Source organism: Callithrix jacchus, chromosome 5 (genome assembly GCF_049354715.1).
Source record: "Callithrix jacchus isolate 240 chromosome 5, calJac240_pri, whole genome shotgun sequence".
NCBI classification, from domain to species: domain Eukaryota; kingdom Metazoa; phylum Chordata; class Mammalia; order Primates; family Cebidae; genus Callithrix; species Callithrix jacchus.
In genome coordinates, this window is record NC_133506.1 from 107,005,617 (window position 1) to 107,022,902 (window position 17,286).

General features: G+C 40.6%; 1 protein-coding gene across 7 annotated transcripts; it reads right to left on the reverse strand.

Annotated features, from left to right (window-relative positions):
* Positions 1 to 4,483: 4,483 nt before the first annotated feature.
* DERL2 (derlin 2) lies at positions 4,484 to 17,214 on the reverse strand. Of its 7 annotated transcripts, none has more exons than XM_017972615.4 (7): positions 17,105 to 17,214; positions 16,190 to 16,252; positions 13,362 to 13,435; positions 12,162 to 12,255; positions 10,593 to 10,788; positions 10,268 to 10,358; positions 4,484 to 4,984 (listed from the first exon to the last, which is right to left on the reverse strand). In XM_017972615.4, exons 1-7 carry the CDS (start codon positions 17,195 to 17,197, stop codon positions 4,879 to 4,881), a joined length of 717 nt encoding a protein of 238 aa, XP_017828104.1. In that variant the 5' UTR covers positions 17,198 to 17,214; the 3' UTR covers positions 4,484 to 4,878. The 7 variants fall into 7 exon arrangements, with proteins under 7 accessions (XP_017828104.1, XP_002748350.1, XP_035156986.1 ...); XM_002748304.6 differs by having other exon boundaries at positions 16,190 to 16,255; XM_035301094.3 differs by lacking the exon at positions 4,484 to 4,984 and adding an exon at positions 6,435 to 7,515 and having other exon boundaries at positions 16,190 to 16,255.
* Between the last annotated feature and the right edge of the window lie 72 nt (positions 17,215 to 17,286).

The window sequence follows — 17,286 nt, forward strand, 5'->3', positions numbered from 1 at the left end:
AAAGATTCAGAACTGCAGCAGAAAAAAATAGGATGTAACGAGTTCCTCCTTCCGCTCCTAAAAGTTCTTAGATGATTTGCTAATTTACCACGGAGAATGGCAAGCAGCTGTTTGCTCTTACAGGAAATGTCATTTCCAGAGAATATACTGTAAACTTCAACTCATGCGAAGGACATCTGAAGCTCGTTTCCATGAAACTCGCCCTGTATGTGAACCTGTTAAAAATCTCCCCATCATTCGTGAAAGAACAAGTATAAAACAAAAAACTTCCCCTTTCCTCCAGGTCAGAGAGAATTTTCCTCTAGTTGCTGACAGTTTGGTGACCAGGCATTGCCGAAAATGTTCATGTTGAACGAGCAGTAGATGTGTGTTTAAGAATAAACTGACAATTAAAAAAATAAAATGACAAATTTTCACTTCCTGTCCTGAAATACTAATTTAGAAAGGCAAGCGAAAACTACGAGATAATAAATGTTGACCACGCCAGGAGCGGTGGCTCACGCGTTTAATCCCAGCACTTTGGGGAGCCGAAGCGGGCGGATCACGAGGTCAGGAAATCGAGACCATCCAGGCCAACATGGTGAAACCCCATCTCCACTAAAAATACAAAAAAATTAGCTGGGCGTGGTGGCGCACGCCTACAGTCCCAGCTACTCGGGAGACTGAGGCAGGAGAATTGCTTGAACCCAGGAGGTGGAGGTTGCAGTGAGCCGAAATGGCACCAGTGCACTACAACCTGGGCGACAGTGCGATACTCCAGGTCTCAAAAAAAAAAAAAAAAAAAATTAAAAATAAATGTTAACTTTCAAATTATGGACCTTAAGGCATCTCAGTCCTTTTTCCCAGTGTGCTTTCCAGAGTAATTTAATGTAGGAGTCCTACATTCCAAATGATTACAACAATTTAGGTAATATAAATGGGTGGACTTATTTCTTGATGGAGCACATGTCACCTCTGGATGCAGTCACTAATTTCCAGGCAATGGCTGTCATGCAGACCGATTACTGCCAAATCTTCTAATTTTCTCAAGAAAAGCCAAAAGTGAAGATTTTCATGTCAATGTTAAATACAAGCTTTTTTTTTTTTTTTTTTTTAAAAAAGGTAACCAGTCTGTAGGTAACTCATCCATAATCTCTGGCCTAATGACCTGGCGGCTATTCTGTAACCTCAAAGCCAAGAGGACCAAAGAGTTGAAAAATTAAGTCCTATGTATACATCAAGCCATGTTGCCCACATTTCTCCTACTGGTAGACTGAAATCTGCTGTTTCTCCTAAAGAAGTCTCTTGCAGTTCAGCCTCCTTCATATGTGGATACTAACAAGCTAATAACTATTCGAAGAATCCTGGTTCTTTCTCCAAAAGATGAAGTGTCAGACACATTTCATTCCCAACTTGTCTAGGATGGTTTGTGGACTTAACTGGTCTGATCATGACCATACCAGCTGGCAGTCACCTCTGCTTTTCTGACCACCAAATCACTGCCCTTGTTCATGTTGTTTTGCTCCATCCCACTTTCAGAGACAAACACAAGCTTCAGCAATGAGGCCCAAGCTTGCATGCATACACTTTAATCCCTCTATAATTAAAAATACCAGATAATACTTTGCTGATCAATAAACAAAAGTATTTATTCAGCACCCATGTGCCAAGCACTGTGCTAGGCACTATGGTGGATACAAAAATTAAGACATGGTCCCTGCCCTTAAGGAGCTTACATTCTCATGAGGGAGACAAGACTAATATACATGTACCAGCTAGGAACAATACAAGACAATATATAATCTGGCGTAAGAATATGTCATACAGACTTGAAGCTTTATAGGGATTCAGAGACAGACAATAAAATAGGCCTTAGAGTCAAGATTTTTGGAGGAATCAGGAACAAGGCCAGGCCTTGAAGAACTGAAGATACTTAAGTTGAGGTCCCTGTTAGGTAGAAGTGGGAGTCAATTAAGAAAAAAAAAAACAAGGATGCATATGATAGAGGGGCTTACTAAGAAGTCACTGTGGATTTCTGAGAAGTGACTTGATCATACAAGATTCAACAATTTTATTGCAAACTCATAAAATATGTTTAAGCAGCCTGGTGACATCCTACAGAACACAGAAAACAATGGCAGGATCATGACTAACATAGCTGGAACTCACCTGTCAAAGAAAAACAGCCACAACATAAAACATCGTCAGGATAAATGACAATAATTCTAGGAAGCCTATTACTAAACATGGTAATAGCTCCAATTTGTCCTTATTTTCAGAGGCCCCGGACACACCTCTGCCTGCTTCTAAAGACTACACAAGAAGTATGAAAGACATGAGGACATACAAGAGTGACACAGAAAAAAACAAGTGGAAGAGAGAAATAGAAATCCATAGTGAAAAAAACGCACCAAAATGTATAAAAATGTATCTCCTAGGGAGATGCAATTTGTACGTCCATTTATTTTAAATTGAACGTATACTGTATTTCCATAACAGCAACAACAACAAAAAACCCTATGCTTAAGTCAAGTGTGCTTTTCAGTATTACTGGAAGAATCCAGGAATCCCTCATTATGTGTAAGGTTAGTTGGTCACAAAATTCCATATATCAAATCTCACTTTTAGTTTATTTGCATTGTGAAAAGGAAGTGTGTTCTGGAAGAATCAAGATTTAGAGGCAAATTGAGGGGGAAGTAAGGACTTTTCCGTATGTCCATTCAAGCACAGGAATCCTGTCAAGCAACACAGGCCTAGGAATCATGGTAGTAGGGCTGGCCGAACTGAGGAGAGGTGATTGAAATTACCACTGCTCAGGACACAGTGTAGTCACACCGCATGTCATCCTGCCACTAGGAACTTGCACCCCATAAAATCAGAGAAACCAAAAATCCTGTTAACTGCCTGCCTTTAGGCTATACATTCAAAACACATTTCCTGTTTTACCCAGTCATTAATGTATACAGATATTCCCTACTTAAATGAAAAGTGAGTGAATAGATTTTAGAATTAGCATTTTACCACAAAAATGCTACTACTTGGATAACTCAAAGTTAACTCAGGGAGAACAAATAAAACTAGAGAAACCCATCTCTAGCCCGAAAACAATAAAAAAAAAAACACAAAAACTAACAAACATTTCTTTGTTAGTTAAAGCTTTCTTGAGCAAAAACAAGATATGATAAAATTTAAGAATCTCATAAGGAGTATACACTTTAAGACTGGCTTTTAAACTTTAAAAAGCTTTCTAAAACCACTTAAAGAAAAAGCAGTCCCATAGACCCAGGTTGCATAAAATTGCAGCAATGATATTCAAAGTTACTAGCAACACGTAAAATACTTAAATTCCATTAGTTATGCAATTCCATTTAAAGACATTAAAACACTTTTCACTTCAAAAACAATCTGAAAATTCCTATTTAGGATGTACGTTATGTTTGAGCCTATGTCTAACCTTCTGAGGACAATCGCCCGTTCTGGAAAGCTACCCCTTAAGAAAGGTTGAACTACTACTAACAATCCACTTTTGGGAAAGGGACCTGTGTTTACACACTGTTAATGATAGCTGTTTGGAATCATCTCTTTCCTAGGAGTGCTCTTAAGACTCTTCCAGGTCTGTGAGTTACTTAAGCAGTGTGAATGCAAACCTGCTGAGACTCAGGGAAAACTGAATATTTGGGGCAAGTATTTATTGAGCCACAGCATTATTTATCTAATTCTGTGGACCCTGTCTAATTTCTACCTGATTGGGAAGGTAGTCCAAGTACTTGGCTCTGAAAAGGTTTTTGGATTTTCATGAAGCAAATGACTAATGTTAACTAGCCGAAGACCCTGGAGAAACATAGGCCTAACTGGTATCTGTTCATCTGGCTCCAAAGTCAATATTCTAACTTGTTTTCCAAATCTAATGAAAATCTGACACCCTGTCTCTAATTAAAAAAAAAACAAAAACAAAAACTTTTTTTTTTTTTTTTTTAGTAAAAGAGGAAGACCTCATATAAAACCAAAAAAATTTTTTAACAAAAAAGGGAAAAAAAAGCTGGGCATGGTGGCTCATGTCTGTAATCCCAGCAGTTTGGGAGGCTGAGGTGGGAGGATTGCTTGAGTCTGGGAGTTCAAGACCAGCCTGGGCAACATAGTGAGACCCCAACTCTATTTAAAAAGATTTTTTTTTCCCTACAGCTGACTTTCCTACAGCTGAATTCCTACTGCTACAAGAACCACCCTCCCTCCTTTTTTTCCATGTTGTCTGACAAAGTTTTGCAAAACCCAGATAGAGAACAATTTATCCAGGTGATGGAATCTTCCTGCTGAATCTTGCATTCTGAATCAGTAAGATTTATACAACCACAGCATAACAGCCAAATATTTCCAATCCTGAAATGAAATCCAGTGAAAAGTTGTGAAGACACAGGAAGAGCAGCCGTGAAAACTGTTCTGAACTCAGATCTATGCAGGAGAGCTACATCATCATAATTTAAAAGATCACACACAAAAGCTTTAATACAGTGAGAGAAAAATGGAATTCGGTTTTATTTTGTCCTCTCTGAAACTTCCATTTACACCATGGCCTCATCTATGAAGAAGAGGAGGAAAAAGCCCTGCCTTCTACCATAAAAATCAAGTACTCATGTACTTGTTACAGATGGCAGGATATTTGTTTCTACAGTTTTCTGGCTCCAAGAAATTACACTTTCAGTACCAGTGTAGTGAGGAACCACTGGCAGACTGCTGGAAATGTCTTCTGCATTAGTCAGTGTACCATTTCATAAAGTGCTTCTGGAGTTAAAATCTGCCAGGTTGTCAAAAGCATCCACACTTTTGCAACCAAGGATAAAAGAATCCCAATGGGTATCACTGAGTCCTTCCCAGCTGGGTCTCATTATTGGCACTGCTGCTTTAACCTCCGAGGCGCTGGCCCTCACCCCAGGCAAAGCCTCCTGGCCGTTCTTCAGGTAGTGGATTGTAATTTGGATCCTCATCTGGTGTATCAAAAATAGCTTTCCTAAAAGACAGGCAACAGATATAATTTGGTCCCAGAGTCATCTCAGGTCCTAGGTAATACAAGGTCAGTTCAGCTCCCACAGGGGTCCACCAATAGGTAAGTATTATACCTGCCTGCCAATTAAACAGTTAACATATTGTAAGAGCATCTATAATTATTAACATTTACATTAGTTTTTATCTTTTGCTGGTTTTTACCACAAAATGATAATAATTATAGAGAAGGAGGAAATACAGATGAACAATATGTCCTAAATTTCCAGAGGTAATTATTGTCCATGTTTTAGTTTTTCTTCAGGAACTTTTATATGACCTAATTTTACAAAAGTTAAATCACACTACATCTGTTTTGTAACCTGACTTTCACATATTTATCATTTTACAATGTCTCCCCATAATCAAGGTATCACCATGTCCATCAATAGATGAATGAACAAAATATGGTAGGTATGTACATGTAATTTTTTTTTTTTTTTTGAGATGGAATCTCACTCTGTCACCAGGCTAGAGTGCTGGGTTCAAGTGATTCTCCTGCCTCAGCCTCCCGAGTAGCTGGTATTACAGCTGTACCACTCAGGCTCAGCTGAGATCACTGCACCCAGTCTAATACAATGTTATTCAGCCTTAAAAAGGAAGGAAATGGGCTGGGCACAATGACTCACACTTGTAATCCCAGCACTTTGGGACACTGAGGCAGGTGGATCTCTCGAAGCCAAGAGTTCGAGAACAACCTGGCAAACATGGCAAAACCCTCATCTCCACCAAAAATAAAATTAGCCTGGCATGTTGGCACATGTCTATAATCCCAGTTACTACACAGGCGGCTGAGGCAGGAGAATCACTTAAACTTGGGAGGCACAGATTACAGTGAGCTGAGATTGCTCCATTGCACTCCAGCCTGGGCAATACAGCAAGACTGTCTCAAAAAAAGGAAGAAAATTCAGAAACATGGTACAACATGGATGAACCTTGAGGATTTTAAATGAAGTATGAAATAAGCCAGACAAAAAAGAAAAAATACTGTGTGATTACACTTATGAGGTAACAAGAGTAGTCAAATTCAGAAAAGCGAAATAGAATGGTGGTAGCTGGGGTAGGGTGGGGAGTTGTTTAATGAGAGTTTCAGTTCTGCAGGATGAAGAGTTCTATGGATGGTGGTGACGGAAGCAAAACAGTATGAATACACTTAATGACACTGAACATTTAAAATTAGTTAAGATGGTGAATTTTATGTTAGGTATTATTTTACCACAATTAAAATTTTTAAAAAATTAACAACGCATCCCAAGAAAAATTACTGCAGAACACAGGAGGGGATAGTAAATATCCAAAAGACTCTTTAAGTACTATGATGTAAGTATACTGAAAAATGAGTTTTTAAAATTCTTACAAATTAACAATGAAAACAAACATACCAATAGAAAAAATGGGCAAAGAGAACAAGAAATTCATTTTGTTTTTTGTTTATTTCTTTTATTCAACAAGCAATTCAAAAAGGAAATCCATGTGGTCAATAAACATGAGAATGTTGGCTCTCACAATAATCAAAGGATTAAAAACTGAGATCCCAGCCGGGTATGGTGGCTCATACCTGTAATCCCAGCACTTTGGGAGGCCAAGGCAGTTGGATCACCTGAGGTCAGGAGTTCAAGACCAGCCTGACGAACACGGCGAAACCCCATCTCTACTAAAAATACAAAATTAGCTGTGGCGCATGCCTGTAATCCCAGCTACTCGGGAGGCTGATGCAGGAGAGTCACTTAAACCTGGGAGGTGGAGGTTGCAGTGAGCCGAGATTGAGCCACTGCACTCAAGCCTGGGTGACAATGCCAGAATGCATTTCAAAAACAACAACAAAAACAAAACTGAGCTACCTTCTACTGCTCAAACATTAGCAGGATGGGGGTGGGGGCACAGCCTGGTACAGGGAGTCAAGAGCCCATCAGACCATGCGTACATGGAAGTGGTCTGACAAGATGTTAGCCTGAGCAGGACAGGGAGTGAATCCCCATAAGAGGACAGCCTGGTCTGGGGAATCTGAGGGTGAGTGAGATGAACAAGGCATCCATACTGGGGAGGTGGAGACTATGATGAAACACTGGTTACATATGGGGGTAATTAGGTAGGTAAAAACAATCATTAAGAATCAGGTTAGGACAATTGGAAAGGGCAGATGGAAAGAAGTGGTACATTCTTATAATCAAATAATACTCAGCAATAAAAAGGAACAAATTACAAAAACATACAAGAACAGGCCGGGTGCGGTGGCTCACACCTGTAATCCCAGCACTTTGGGAGGCTGAGGTGGGTGGATCACGAGGTCAAGAGATTGAGACCATCCTGGTCAACATGGTGAAACCCAGTCTCTACTAAAAATGCAAAAAATTAGCTGGGCATGGTGGCGCGTGCCTGTAATCCCAGCTATTCAGGAGGCTGAGGCTGGAGAATTGCCTGAACCCAGGAAGCAGAGGTTGCGGTGAGCCAAGATCGCACTATTGCACTCCAGCCTGGATAACGAGAGCGAAACTCCGTCTCAAAAAAAAGAAAAAAAAAAGACATATAAGAACATAGATGAGTCTCAAAAACATTATGTTGAATTAAAAAAAAGACTTTTTTTTTTTTTGAGATGGAGTCTTGCTCTGTCACCCAGGCTGGAGTGTAATGGCGTGATCTTGGCTCACTGCAACCTCTGCCTCCCAAGTAGCTGGGATTACAGGCATACACCAAGTCGGCTAATTTTTTGGTATTTTTAGTAGCGACAAGGGTTTCACTTTATTGGTCAGGCTGGTCTCAAACTCCTGACCTTGTGATCCGCCAACCTTAGCCTCCCGAAGTGCTGGGATTACAGGCATGAGCCACCGCACTCTGCCTGAAAAAAACCTTATACAAAGGAGTACATACACACTGTACGATTCTACTCATGAAGTTGCAGAACATGAAAAACTAATCTACAGAGGACAAAATCAGAATAGCGATTGCTTCTTGGGGGACAGGTGCAATGACTAACAGGGAAAGACATCAGGGAACTTTCTGGTTGATGGTAATTTTCTGCCTTGATATATACACGTGTGTGCATTTATAAACATTCATTAGTTGACACACTAAATATCTGTGTATTTTGTTGCACATAATTACCAAACTCTAGTTAATGATATATATACTAAAGTATACAAGGAATTAAGTATACATATGATGGCACATATGTTTTGGACAGGAAAGCTAGATGGAGGGATAGGTGTGCAAAAAGAATAGGGAACTATCAGGCCGGGCATGGTGGCTCACACCTGTAATCATAGCACTTTGGGAGGCCAAGGCCAAGGCCAAGGCCAGCAGATCACCTGAGGGAGTTCAAGACCAGCCTGAGTAACATGGAGAAACCACATCTCTACTAAAAATACAAAATTAGCATGGTAGCACATGTCTGTAATCCCAGCTACTTGGGAGGCTGGAGGAAAATTGCTTGAACCTGAGAGGCAGAGGTTGTGGTGAGCCAAGAATACGCCATTGCACTCCAGCCTGGGCAAAAAGAGAAACTTCACCTCAAAAAAAAAAAAAAAAAAAAAAAAAAGAACAGGCAACTATTGATTACAGAATTTATGTGGTGCCTAAATGAAGCTCACATTTTTTTTCTGATTTCCTATAAGTTTAGAAATTTTCATAATAAAATATGGGAGGAAACAAATAGAAAGGAAAAAAGCTAGTATGAACCATGGGGTAGTACTAGAAATGATAGCATAAACCCGTGTTTTTGAAAATCTACAGATCTAAAAATATACATGTGTATACATTATCATACATAGATATAATTCCACTGCTCTGTTCACTGAGAGGATCTGGGAATAGCAACACTTCAATAGCAATGAGCACATATAGCACCCAGATCCTGGCTTCTAAATACCATTCTCCACTTTAAAGGAACCAGGGCTCCTTGAAGAAACAGCTGATTCCAGGACCGGATCAAGGAGAGCACAACATGAGCCTGGTATATCTTGTTGAGCCAGAAAACAATTGCAAAAAAAAAAAAAAAAAAAAAAAAGTGGGGTGTGGTGGCTCACACCTGTAATCCCAATGCTTTGGGAGGCCAAGAGACAGGAGGATCACCTGAGGATAGGAGTTCAAGACTAGCCTGAGCAACACAGAGAGACCACATTTCCACACACAAAATTTTTTTTTTAAATTAGCAGAGCCTGGTGGTGTGTACCTGTAGTCCCAGCTACTTGGGAGGCTGAGGTGGGAGGGTCACTTGAGCCCAGGGGTTTGAGTTAAGAGTGAGCTACGATCATACCACTGCACTGAGCTCAAGTGATCTGTCTGCCTTCACCTCCCAAAGTACCGGGATTACAGGCATATGTTATGTTGTCCAGGCTGGAATGCAGTGGCTATTTTAAAAGGCCTGGCCAAAGAATAGCAGTGGCTATTCACAGGCGCAATCATAGTGCACAACAGCCTTGACTGGCTCAGCATTTAAAAAAAAGTACACAGATAGCAAAGTCTGAAGAATACAAAAAGAAAAGTTAACAATAGCAGCCCCTGCTACATCCAAGTGTCAGGATCATGGACAATTTTACTTTCTTGCTTAAATATTCTACAACAAACATTTTATAACAAAAACTCACATTTTATTTCTCAAGTGAGCCCTTTTTAATATGGTATCTCCCAAGGACACCAAATTCCAGAGTAGAAAGAGGTCTCATAAATCAAAAGTTCTACTGCACTCCAGCCTAGGTGACAGAGCAAGACCCCATGTCCAAAAAAAAAAAAAGAAATCAAAGTTCTATTGTTCTATTTCAGGAAACTGAAGTTCAAAAAAGGAGGGACTTGCTATACAACTGGTCAGTAGGACAGCTATACCTGGTTTCCAGTCCAAAGCTACTTCCACTCTGCTTCACTGCTTATCTCAACCACCTGCTTGGCAGGTCAGAAAGTCCACCATTAGAAACTTTCATCAGTTTTGCTCATTTTGCTACCTTACTTCACTAAACGTGGACAGCAGCTTTCATAAAAACAGTAGACTCCTCCTGGAACATGAAGTTCTAGTGGTCATCTGGAACAACAATTACCAGGTTACTCAACAAGATATCCTGAGCCTGTTAACCTTGCTCTGGCCACAACCCTGGCACTGTCGGTTACTACCCAATCCAAGTGCTCTTCAACTGCAGCCAGCTTGCTCAATCTGTAAATAGTTACTGACCTCAACTATGTGTACTAGGAGCTAGGAGAGCCCAAGAAAACACAGATCATGACCCCCATCCTAGTTTGCCTGTAAGAGTATGTAAATACTCACAAGATAGATGGTGTTTTCAGAATTCTTATTCCACCAGGCTGATTAGGAAATACATCTTCCAAGAAAAAATATATGTGTCCAACTGCAATACCTAAAGTCAAGCAGAAATAAAGGATGAGGGAGACAATGAAAATTTGGATTGCAGGCATACCTACCAACATAAATTGCCTATATTTAGGATGAATGGCAGCATAATTATTAATGAACGAATATTGTAGTCTTTTACAATACTTATACATGAAAGCCAAACAGAATATACAGGAAAAATAGTGACAAAATACATTTACAGGTAAAAGAATTTAAAAAATAGTGAGAAAAGCCTTACCCAAAAGGTCCACAATGATCGAGTTCCCCAACAACAAGGAAAACCCCATGAGCACCCAGGGCAGAAAGGGGGCCTGGAAGTTGAGAAGGCCGAAGAAGTTCATGCGGACATAGGGGTTCCTTCGGCTCCACACGTAGACGAGCATTATTGTAAAGGCCTGGCCCAAGAAAACTAAGCTCACAAACAAACCAAAAAGCTAGCAGATAGCATTAAGGAAAATGTCAACATTAAAAGTTTAATAGGGAAGACTGAGCAGGAGGACTAACAATTGTGTTCTAACAAACGTTTGAGCTGGAAAAGTCAAGTTGTTATATCTTTAGAATAGAAGGAAAAAAAAAAAACAGAAAATAATTACCCAGAGCAATCATGCAAAAATCTGCTTAGGCTAAATTACTGAGATTGCAGCTACTTCAAACAAATACTCTGCTTTCGTGAAGTTCTTGCCTCTTTGGAAAATCTGTTAATTCTTTGGTCAGTAATTATATTAAAGCTTGCTCATGGTTAACACCTTTTCAGAGGTGAATAAAGCTAGCTGGAACAAGTCCATCTTGTCCAACAGTAGCATATCTAAGACTATTGTATAGATGAAAATTTTTTCTTTTTTTGAGACGGAGTTTTGCTCTTGTTATACAGGCTGGAGTGCAATGATGCGATCTCGGCTCACTGCAACCTCCGCCTCCTGGGTTCAGGCAATTCTCCTGTCTCAGCCTTCTGAGTAGCTGGGATTACAGGCATGCGCCACCATGCCCAGCTAATTTTTTGTATTTTTAGTAGAGACAGGGTTTCACCTTGTTGACGAGGATGGTCTCGATCTCTTTACCTCGTGATCCACCCACCTCGGCCTCCCAAAGTGCTGGGATTACAGGCGTGAGCCACCACACCCGGCCTGAAAATTCTTTTTCTAAAAAATAATTTATTGGTTTTGATAGCCACCAAGTAAATGTCTTACCAACTTAGTTTAAAAGTGAAGTACACCAAGCAGCAATGATATAACTGAGACACTTAATAGTAACCCACCTGGGTTAAAAGCTCCTTTGATTTGTTCATCCTGTTCAACCTCTAGGCTTGGAAACTTGTCACAGAAAATGTGCTGTAAAATAAATGATGGTGGGCTGGGTACGGTGGCTCATGCCTATAATCCCAGCACTTTGGGAGGCCAAGGCGGGAGGATCCTCTGAGGTCGGGAGTTTGAGACCAGCCTTACCGACATGGAAAAGAAACCCTGTCTCTACTAAAAATACAATATTAGCTGAGTGTGGTGGTGCATGCCTGTAATCCCAGTTACTTGGGAGGCTGAGGCAGGAGAATCGCTTGAACCTGGGAGGCATAGGTTGCAGTGAGCTGAGATTGCACCATTGCACTCCAGCCTGGGCAACAAGAGCAAGACTCCATCTCAGAAAAATAAAGTAATAAACAAATGATAGTGCCCTGAAGCTAAAATCTGGAGCTCTACTTTTATCTGTTTCTTCAGAATATCTAGTGAATTATGGGAGACAGATGACAAGCTTTGGGAAGAAACAGGGTGTTCTTTAACATTTTCCTGTATGTGTTCTATTTGTTGAAGGATACGGTCATTAAGAATCCACCAAAAAGGAACATAAATACAAAGTCTGCTGTCCGACCCCGGAAAGAGCCTTCTTCTAGCATTCGACAGTAACGATATCTTAAGTTCCAAGTTAAGAAAATATTAAGCACATGAATATGAACAAGGTAAAATTTAATGTTATGTAAGTACACTTGGATTCCATATTATTTGTAAGAAGTCAAGTCTTCATTTGTGTAAGAATGTTTGAGTGGTAATGTGTCATTACCCTTCTTTTACCAAGTGTTTTAGAAACGGTCAAGACCAGCACCATATTTTACAAACTGTCCCTAGCTAGGAACTAATCCACATAACGTACAGAAGTGCTTCCAGTATCCTACTAAACCTTTAAAAAATTGTATAGTCTTTCCTGTGCTGCACCTTAATCTGTACCATCTTTGCTTTTCTACAACTTAACTTGGAAGTAATCTGTAGCAAGAAGCCTTGTGTGCTAAACCACGTTTCCAGACCTGGTGTGAGCACCTCAGTCAATAAAGATGAATTATGATGAGAAAAAATTTTATTGGAAACTTACCAGAATGATATCCTAAATAGGATTTAAAATGGATTCCTGCCATCTTCAGGAAGGAATGCAGCTGCAGATGAGTTGAACTGTAACTCCCTCTTAACAGAGAGGGCAGGGGTGGAGGAGGAATGCCGTGTTCCATGGCCCCAACTGCCATTGATCAGAGCTGGGGTTTCCCTTTCTTTCAACAAATTGGAACTTGACAAGACCAGCAGACACATCACTGTCTTTCAGCCAGTAGTTCCCGCAACCAGGACCGAAGGAGATCACAAGTTCCCACTCTCCATGAACCCACTCTAAAACTTATGCCCAAATTCTGCTAAATTATCATTGTATTCAGGTTGTTTTACCACTTTGTACCTGTTGATGTCACTGTGGAAATATATCTCAGTTAAATCACTTCTCCCCTCCCTTGATCAGATTTGTAAGCAACTAAAAAGTAGAAGTGGTATCTTTTTATGGTTAAAACCTCTCATTTGAACAGTGACCTACAAACCTTTTCAAAACATTACTACCTAACCAACTACTTTATGTTCCACTGATCCAGAAATTATAGCTAAGATGGTACCAGAAACAAATAACAGGATTAAAAGTTTCAACTTAATCTTTTACTTCCTAAGAAAACAAAGTTTTGATGCTGACCCCATTTAATAAAGGATACAGAAAAATCATGTTAAATAAAAAATTGAATCCAACTGGCCCAAAAAATAAGAAATTGGTGATTAATCTCCATATCTGTTTAAAAAAAAATCAAGAGAAAGATATATTAAGTCAAATAAATTACCAGGAAACAGTTCCATATGAATACAAAAGACACATCCTATGACTATGATGGTTGAGAAGCCTTGGACAGAGTGATATTCTGTTCTGAAACAAAATGAGGGCATATAATCCGATGTTAGATTTTTGCTGCTTTTAGTTAAAAGTTTGAAAGACATCATTGGGACTGTGAGATTTACAATAGCACAGAAAATTTTAAATTGTGATTGTCTTATGGAGAAAGTTTGGTAGAAAGACTAGGTTAATTTGCTGAACAGAAAACAGTGCTTTCATATGTAGTATTATCATATAATAAATAGATCTGACATACCAGAGAAAAACTTCAGGGTCTAATATAAATTGCTGAGAAATGTTTACATTAGGCAGTCAGAAACATCTCAAAGAAAATTCTTTTTTAATTAAAAAATTTTTAACGTATCCAAGACTGAGTAATCTATAAAGAGGAAAAAAAAACCATTTTTTAAAAACAGAGACAGGTTCTCACTATGTTGCCCAAGCTGACTCAAACTCCTGGCCTCAAGGGATTATCCACCTTGGCCTCCCCAAAGTTTTGGGATTATAGGCCTGAGCCACTGCACCTGGCCAGAAAGGAAAATTCTAAAGAAAAAACCCAAGTTCTAGTCTGAACAAATGGCCAACTCCCTGCAAGAATGAATGCTATAATAATTATAGTCTACTTGGGAGATAAAGAACACTCATTTTCTTTTCTTTTTTTTTTTTTTTTGAGACAGAGTCTTGCTCTGTCGCCCCATCTGGAGTGCAGTGGCATGATCTTGGCTTATAGCAACCTCTGCCTCCCAGATTCAAATGATTCTCCTACCTCAGCTTCCTGAGTAGCTGTTACAGGTGTCACCAGACCTGGCTAATTTTTGTATTTTTAGTAGAGGTAGGGTTTCACCATGTTGGCCAGGCTAGTCTTAAACTCCTGACCTCAAATGATCCGTCCACCTTGGCCCCGCAAAGTGCTGGGATTATAGGCGTGAGCCACTGTGCCCGGCTAAACACTCATTTTCTTGTTGGAAACTCTGATACAGCCTTCCCTGCCCAACATCTCCACACCCACAGTATCCACTCACAATGGTAGAGTATTTTTAACATTTAAAAATTTCTACTACCTCTTGTGATCTTAATAATCCTATGAGACAAGCAGGCTACCCCCATTTCACAGATAGGAAACTAAAAGACTTACTGAAACTGACTGAGTAACTAGCTAGTTATTCAACTAAAAGGTGAACTTTTAAATGTCCTGACCAAGGACCCACAGGTTGTAGAGGGAGACTCTGCTGGCAAATCTGGAACTCCTAACTCCAAATGCACAGTGTCATCAAGAGTTTAACCCCAGGCAAAGTAAAGCCAAGCAAGCCAAGTAGGAAGTAAGACTTACTTGGATGGAACTACAGCTCCATGTGAGTATTGTGGGAACACAGTGACAAGAGATGACAGGACTGCTTTACAAATCACTAAATTCTTGAGAACTGGTAACTATTAATGTTGAAACAATTAGTTCTACATATCAATTATCCAGATTTTAGAGCCCTCATCCTAGTGAGGAGACAAGCATATAAATAACTGCAAAGTAAAGGTGAGAGATGCTCTAAAACAAAGGAGGATGAGTACATAAAGGTTACACAAAAGCTGCATTTTGAAAGGCAAGCTAGAGCTCAACAGGTATAAAGTGAATGAAATACATTTGAGACAGAGGGTACAGCATGGGTAGAGGCACAATTATTGGCTTTTGGGTCTCTCCCCTACTCCAACTATGGTCTGTAATATCATCCTGGAACAGGAAATACCATCTCTCTTTTAGCATTTTATTTTGAGACAGAGTTTTGCTCATCTCCCGGGCTGGAGTGCAATGGCACAATCTCTGCTCACTGCAACCTCCATCTCCCGGCTTCAAGTGATTCTCCTGTCTCAGCTTCCCCAGTAGCTAGGATTACAGGCATGCATCACTAGGCCTGGCTAATTTTTGTATTTTTCGTAGAGTCGGGGTTTCACCATGTTGACTAGGCTGGTCTCAAACTCCCGACTTCTGGTGATCTGCCTGCCTCAGTCTCCCAAAGTGCTGGGATTACAGGCGTGAGCCACCACGCCTGGCTGCTGTTAGCATTTTAATCACTGGAGAGGACTATCTCCCACTGTAATCTAATAAACCACCATGTTGCTTTAGATGTTGGTCTTTTGGAATTTTGTTAATATGATCTGATCCCTGCAAGACAGATCACAATTTAAAAGTACTAACAGAACTGAGTTTCTGGACCATGGTGATAACACCAAGGTGGTGGGTGTGCCTAGGTGGTGAATGGACAAAATAAGGCCATCCCTTTGAGACAACCCCTAAGCAGCCACCTGGTCAGTCTCCTCTCAAACTACAACATTAACTCTAAACCAGTGATATCCAACTACAGGAATTGGGCATATCAAAACGATGCAGGGAACTTTTAAAAATAAAACATAGATTTTAATTCCTACCCTTGCAAATTCTGACTTGGTATTTGTTGAGGAATTTGAGAATCTCTTCAAAGTTCCCTAAGGGATTCTCAAGTCCAACCAGGTTGCAGAATCACTGCTTTATATCCTGACAAAGCAATTATAATCAAAGGTCCCCACTGGGTTCTTTTTTAGGCTAGTATGTAACAGGATTTGCTACTAAACTGTAAGAAAAGGAATAAACTGAAGCATTAATCACTATTGTGATGAACCACTTACTTGAAAGTGTTTAAAGATTAATTCAGGATTGAAGTACAACTGAAAAGGTGTGATCAATTCCAACTGCTGAAATAGAAAAAGAGCTTCTTAAAGCAAATCAACCAAGAGACAAAATTTCATCATTTACAACAAAGGATTAGTAGGTCTAGCAATTTCCAACTATCAGTCACTTAGACTGATTTCCTTTAAGCCTTTCTTCTTAGGCCAGAGGAAAAGGTTGGTAAAGAAATCTCTAGAATTGGTAGAATTCTTTGTATTCTCACTACCTAACAAAAAGTTTGTTGTATGTTGCAATAGTTGAGGCTGACATGAAGAAATGAGAGGCAGACAGGTGGTGATATTTTAGACACAGGACAAGTAAAAACAGCTGCTATGACTACCCCACCACATGGGCACCACCTGGAACAGCTGTGTCAAACAACAAAACTCAATTGAAATAACGGAGACTCGAGACCCTGCCACCATTAGGGCTGGGTACCTCCAGCCAGCCCCTTATTATCCAAAGACCTCTTTATTATAAGCTGTTCCCCTCTCGACAGTTTCCAGCTTGCTTTCCTCATTCCTGTTTCTTCCCTAAGCGGACCTTCCTCTCACTACTCACCACGGTACCACCTGGCCATCACCAGAGCTCTCGGACACATTTCTTGGGTGGGAGGCTCCCGCAACCCTAACCCACTACAGGTCCGGCCCTCATCTCTGAGAAACTGACCAGATCCCCGATGAAGCAGCACTCCCTTCTCAGGTCACTGGATACGCTTTCTCGGCGCCAACTCGAACCCCAGAATAATCCCTGTATGCCTCCACCCATCACCGGGACCAGCCCCTTTGGACTTCCCCAACGTCCAAACCCCAGTTTCCTGAAGACCCAGTCATATCCAGCCCAGATAACGGGAAGGTGGCGCTGAGGCTGCTCACCACGGCTGCGGTGGTGAGGACGCAGGCAGTGGTGTAGGCGCGGCTGACCGGTGGGATCTGCAGGTATTCCAGCCGCAGGCTCTGATACGCCATCTTCCCCACCGTCGCCCGCCCTCCCACTTCCCCTTCCGCCAGCAGATCCCGGCGGCGGGGCGGGCCCAAAGCACCCCCGCCCCTCCCCA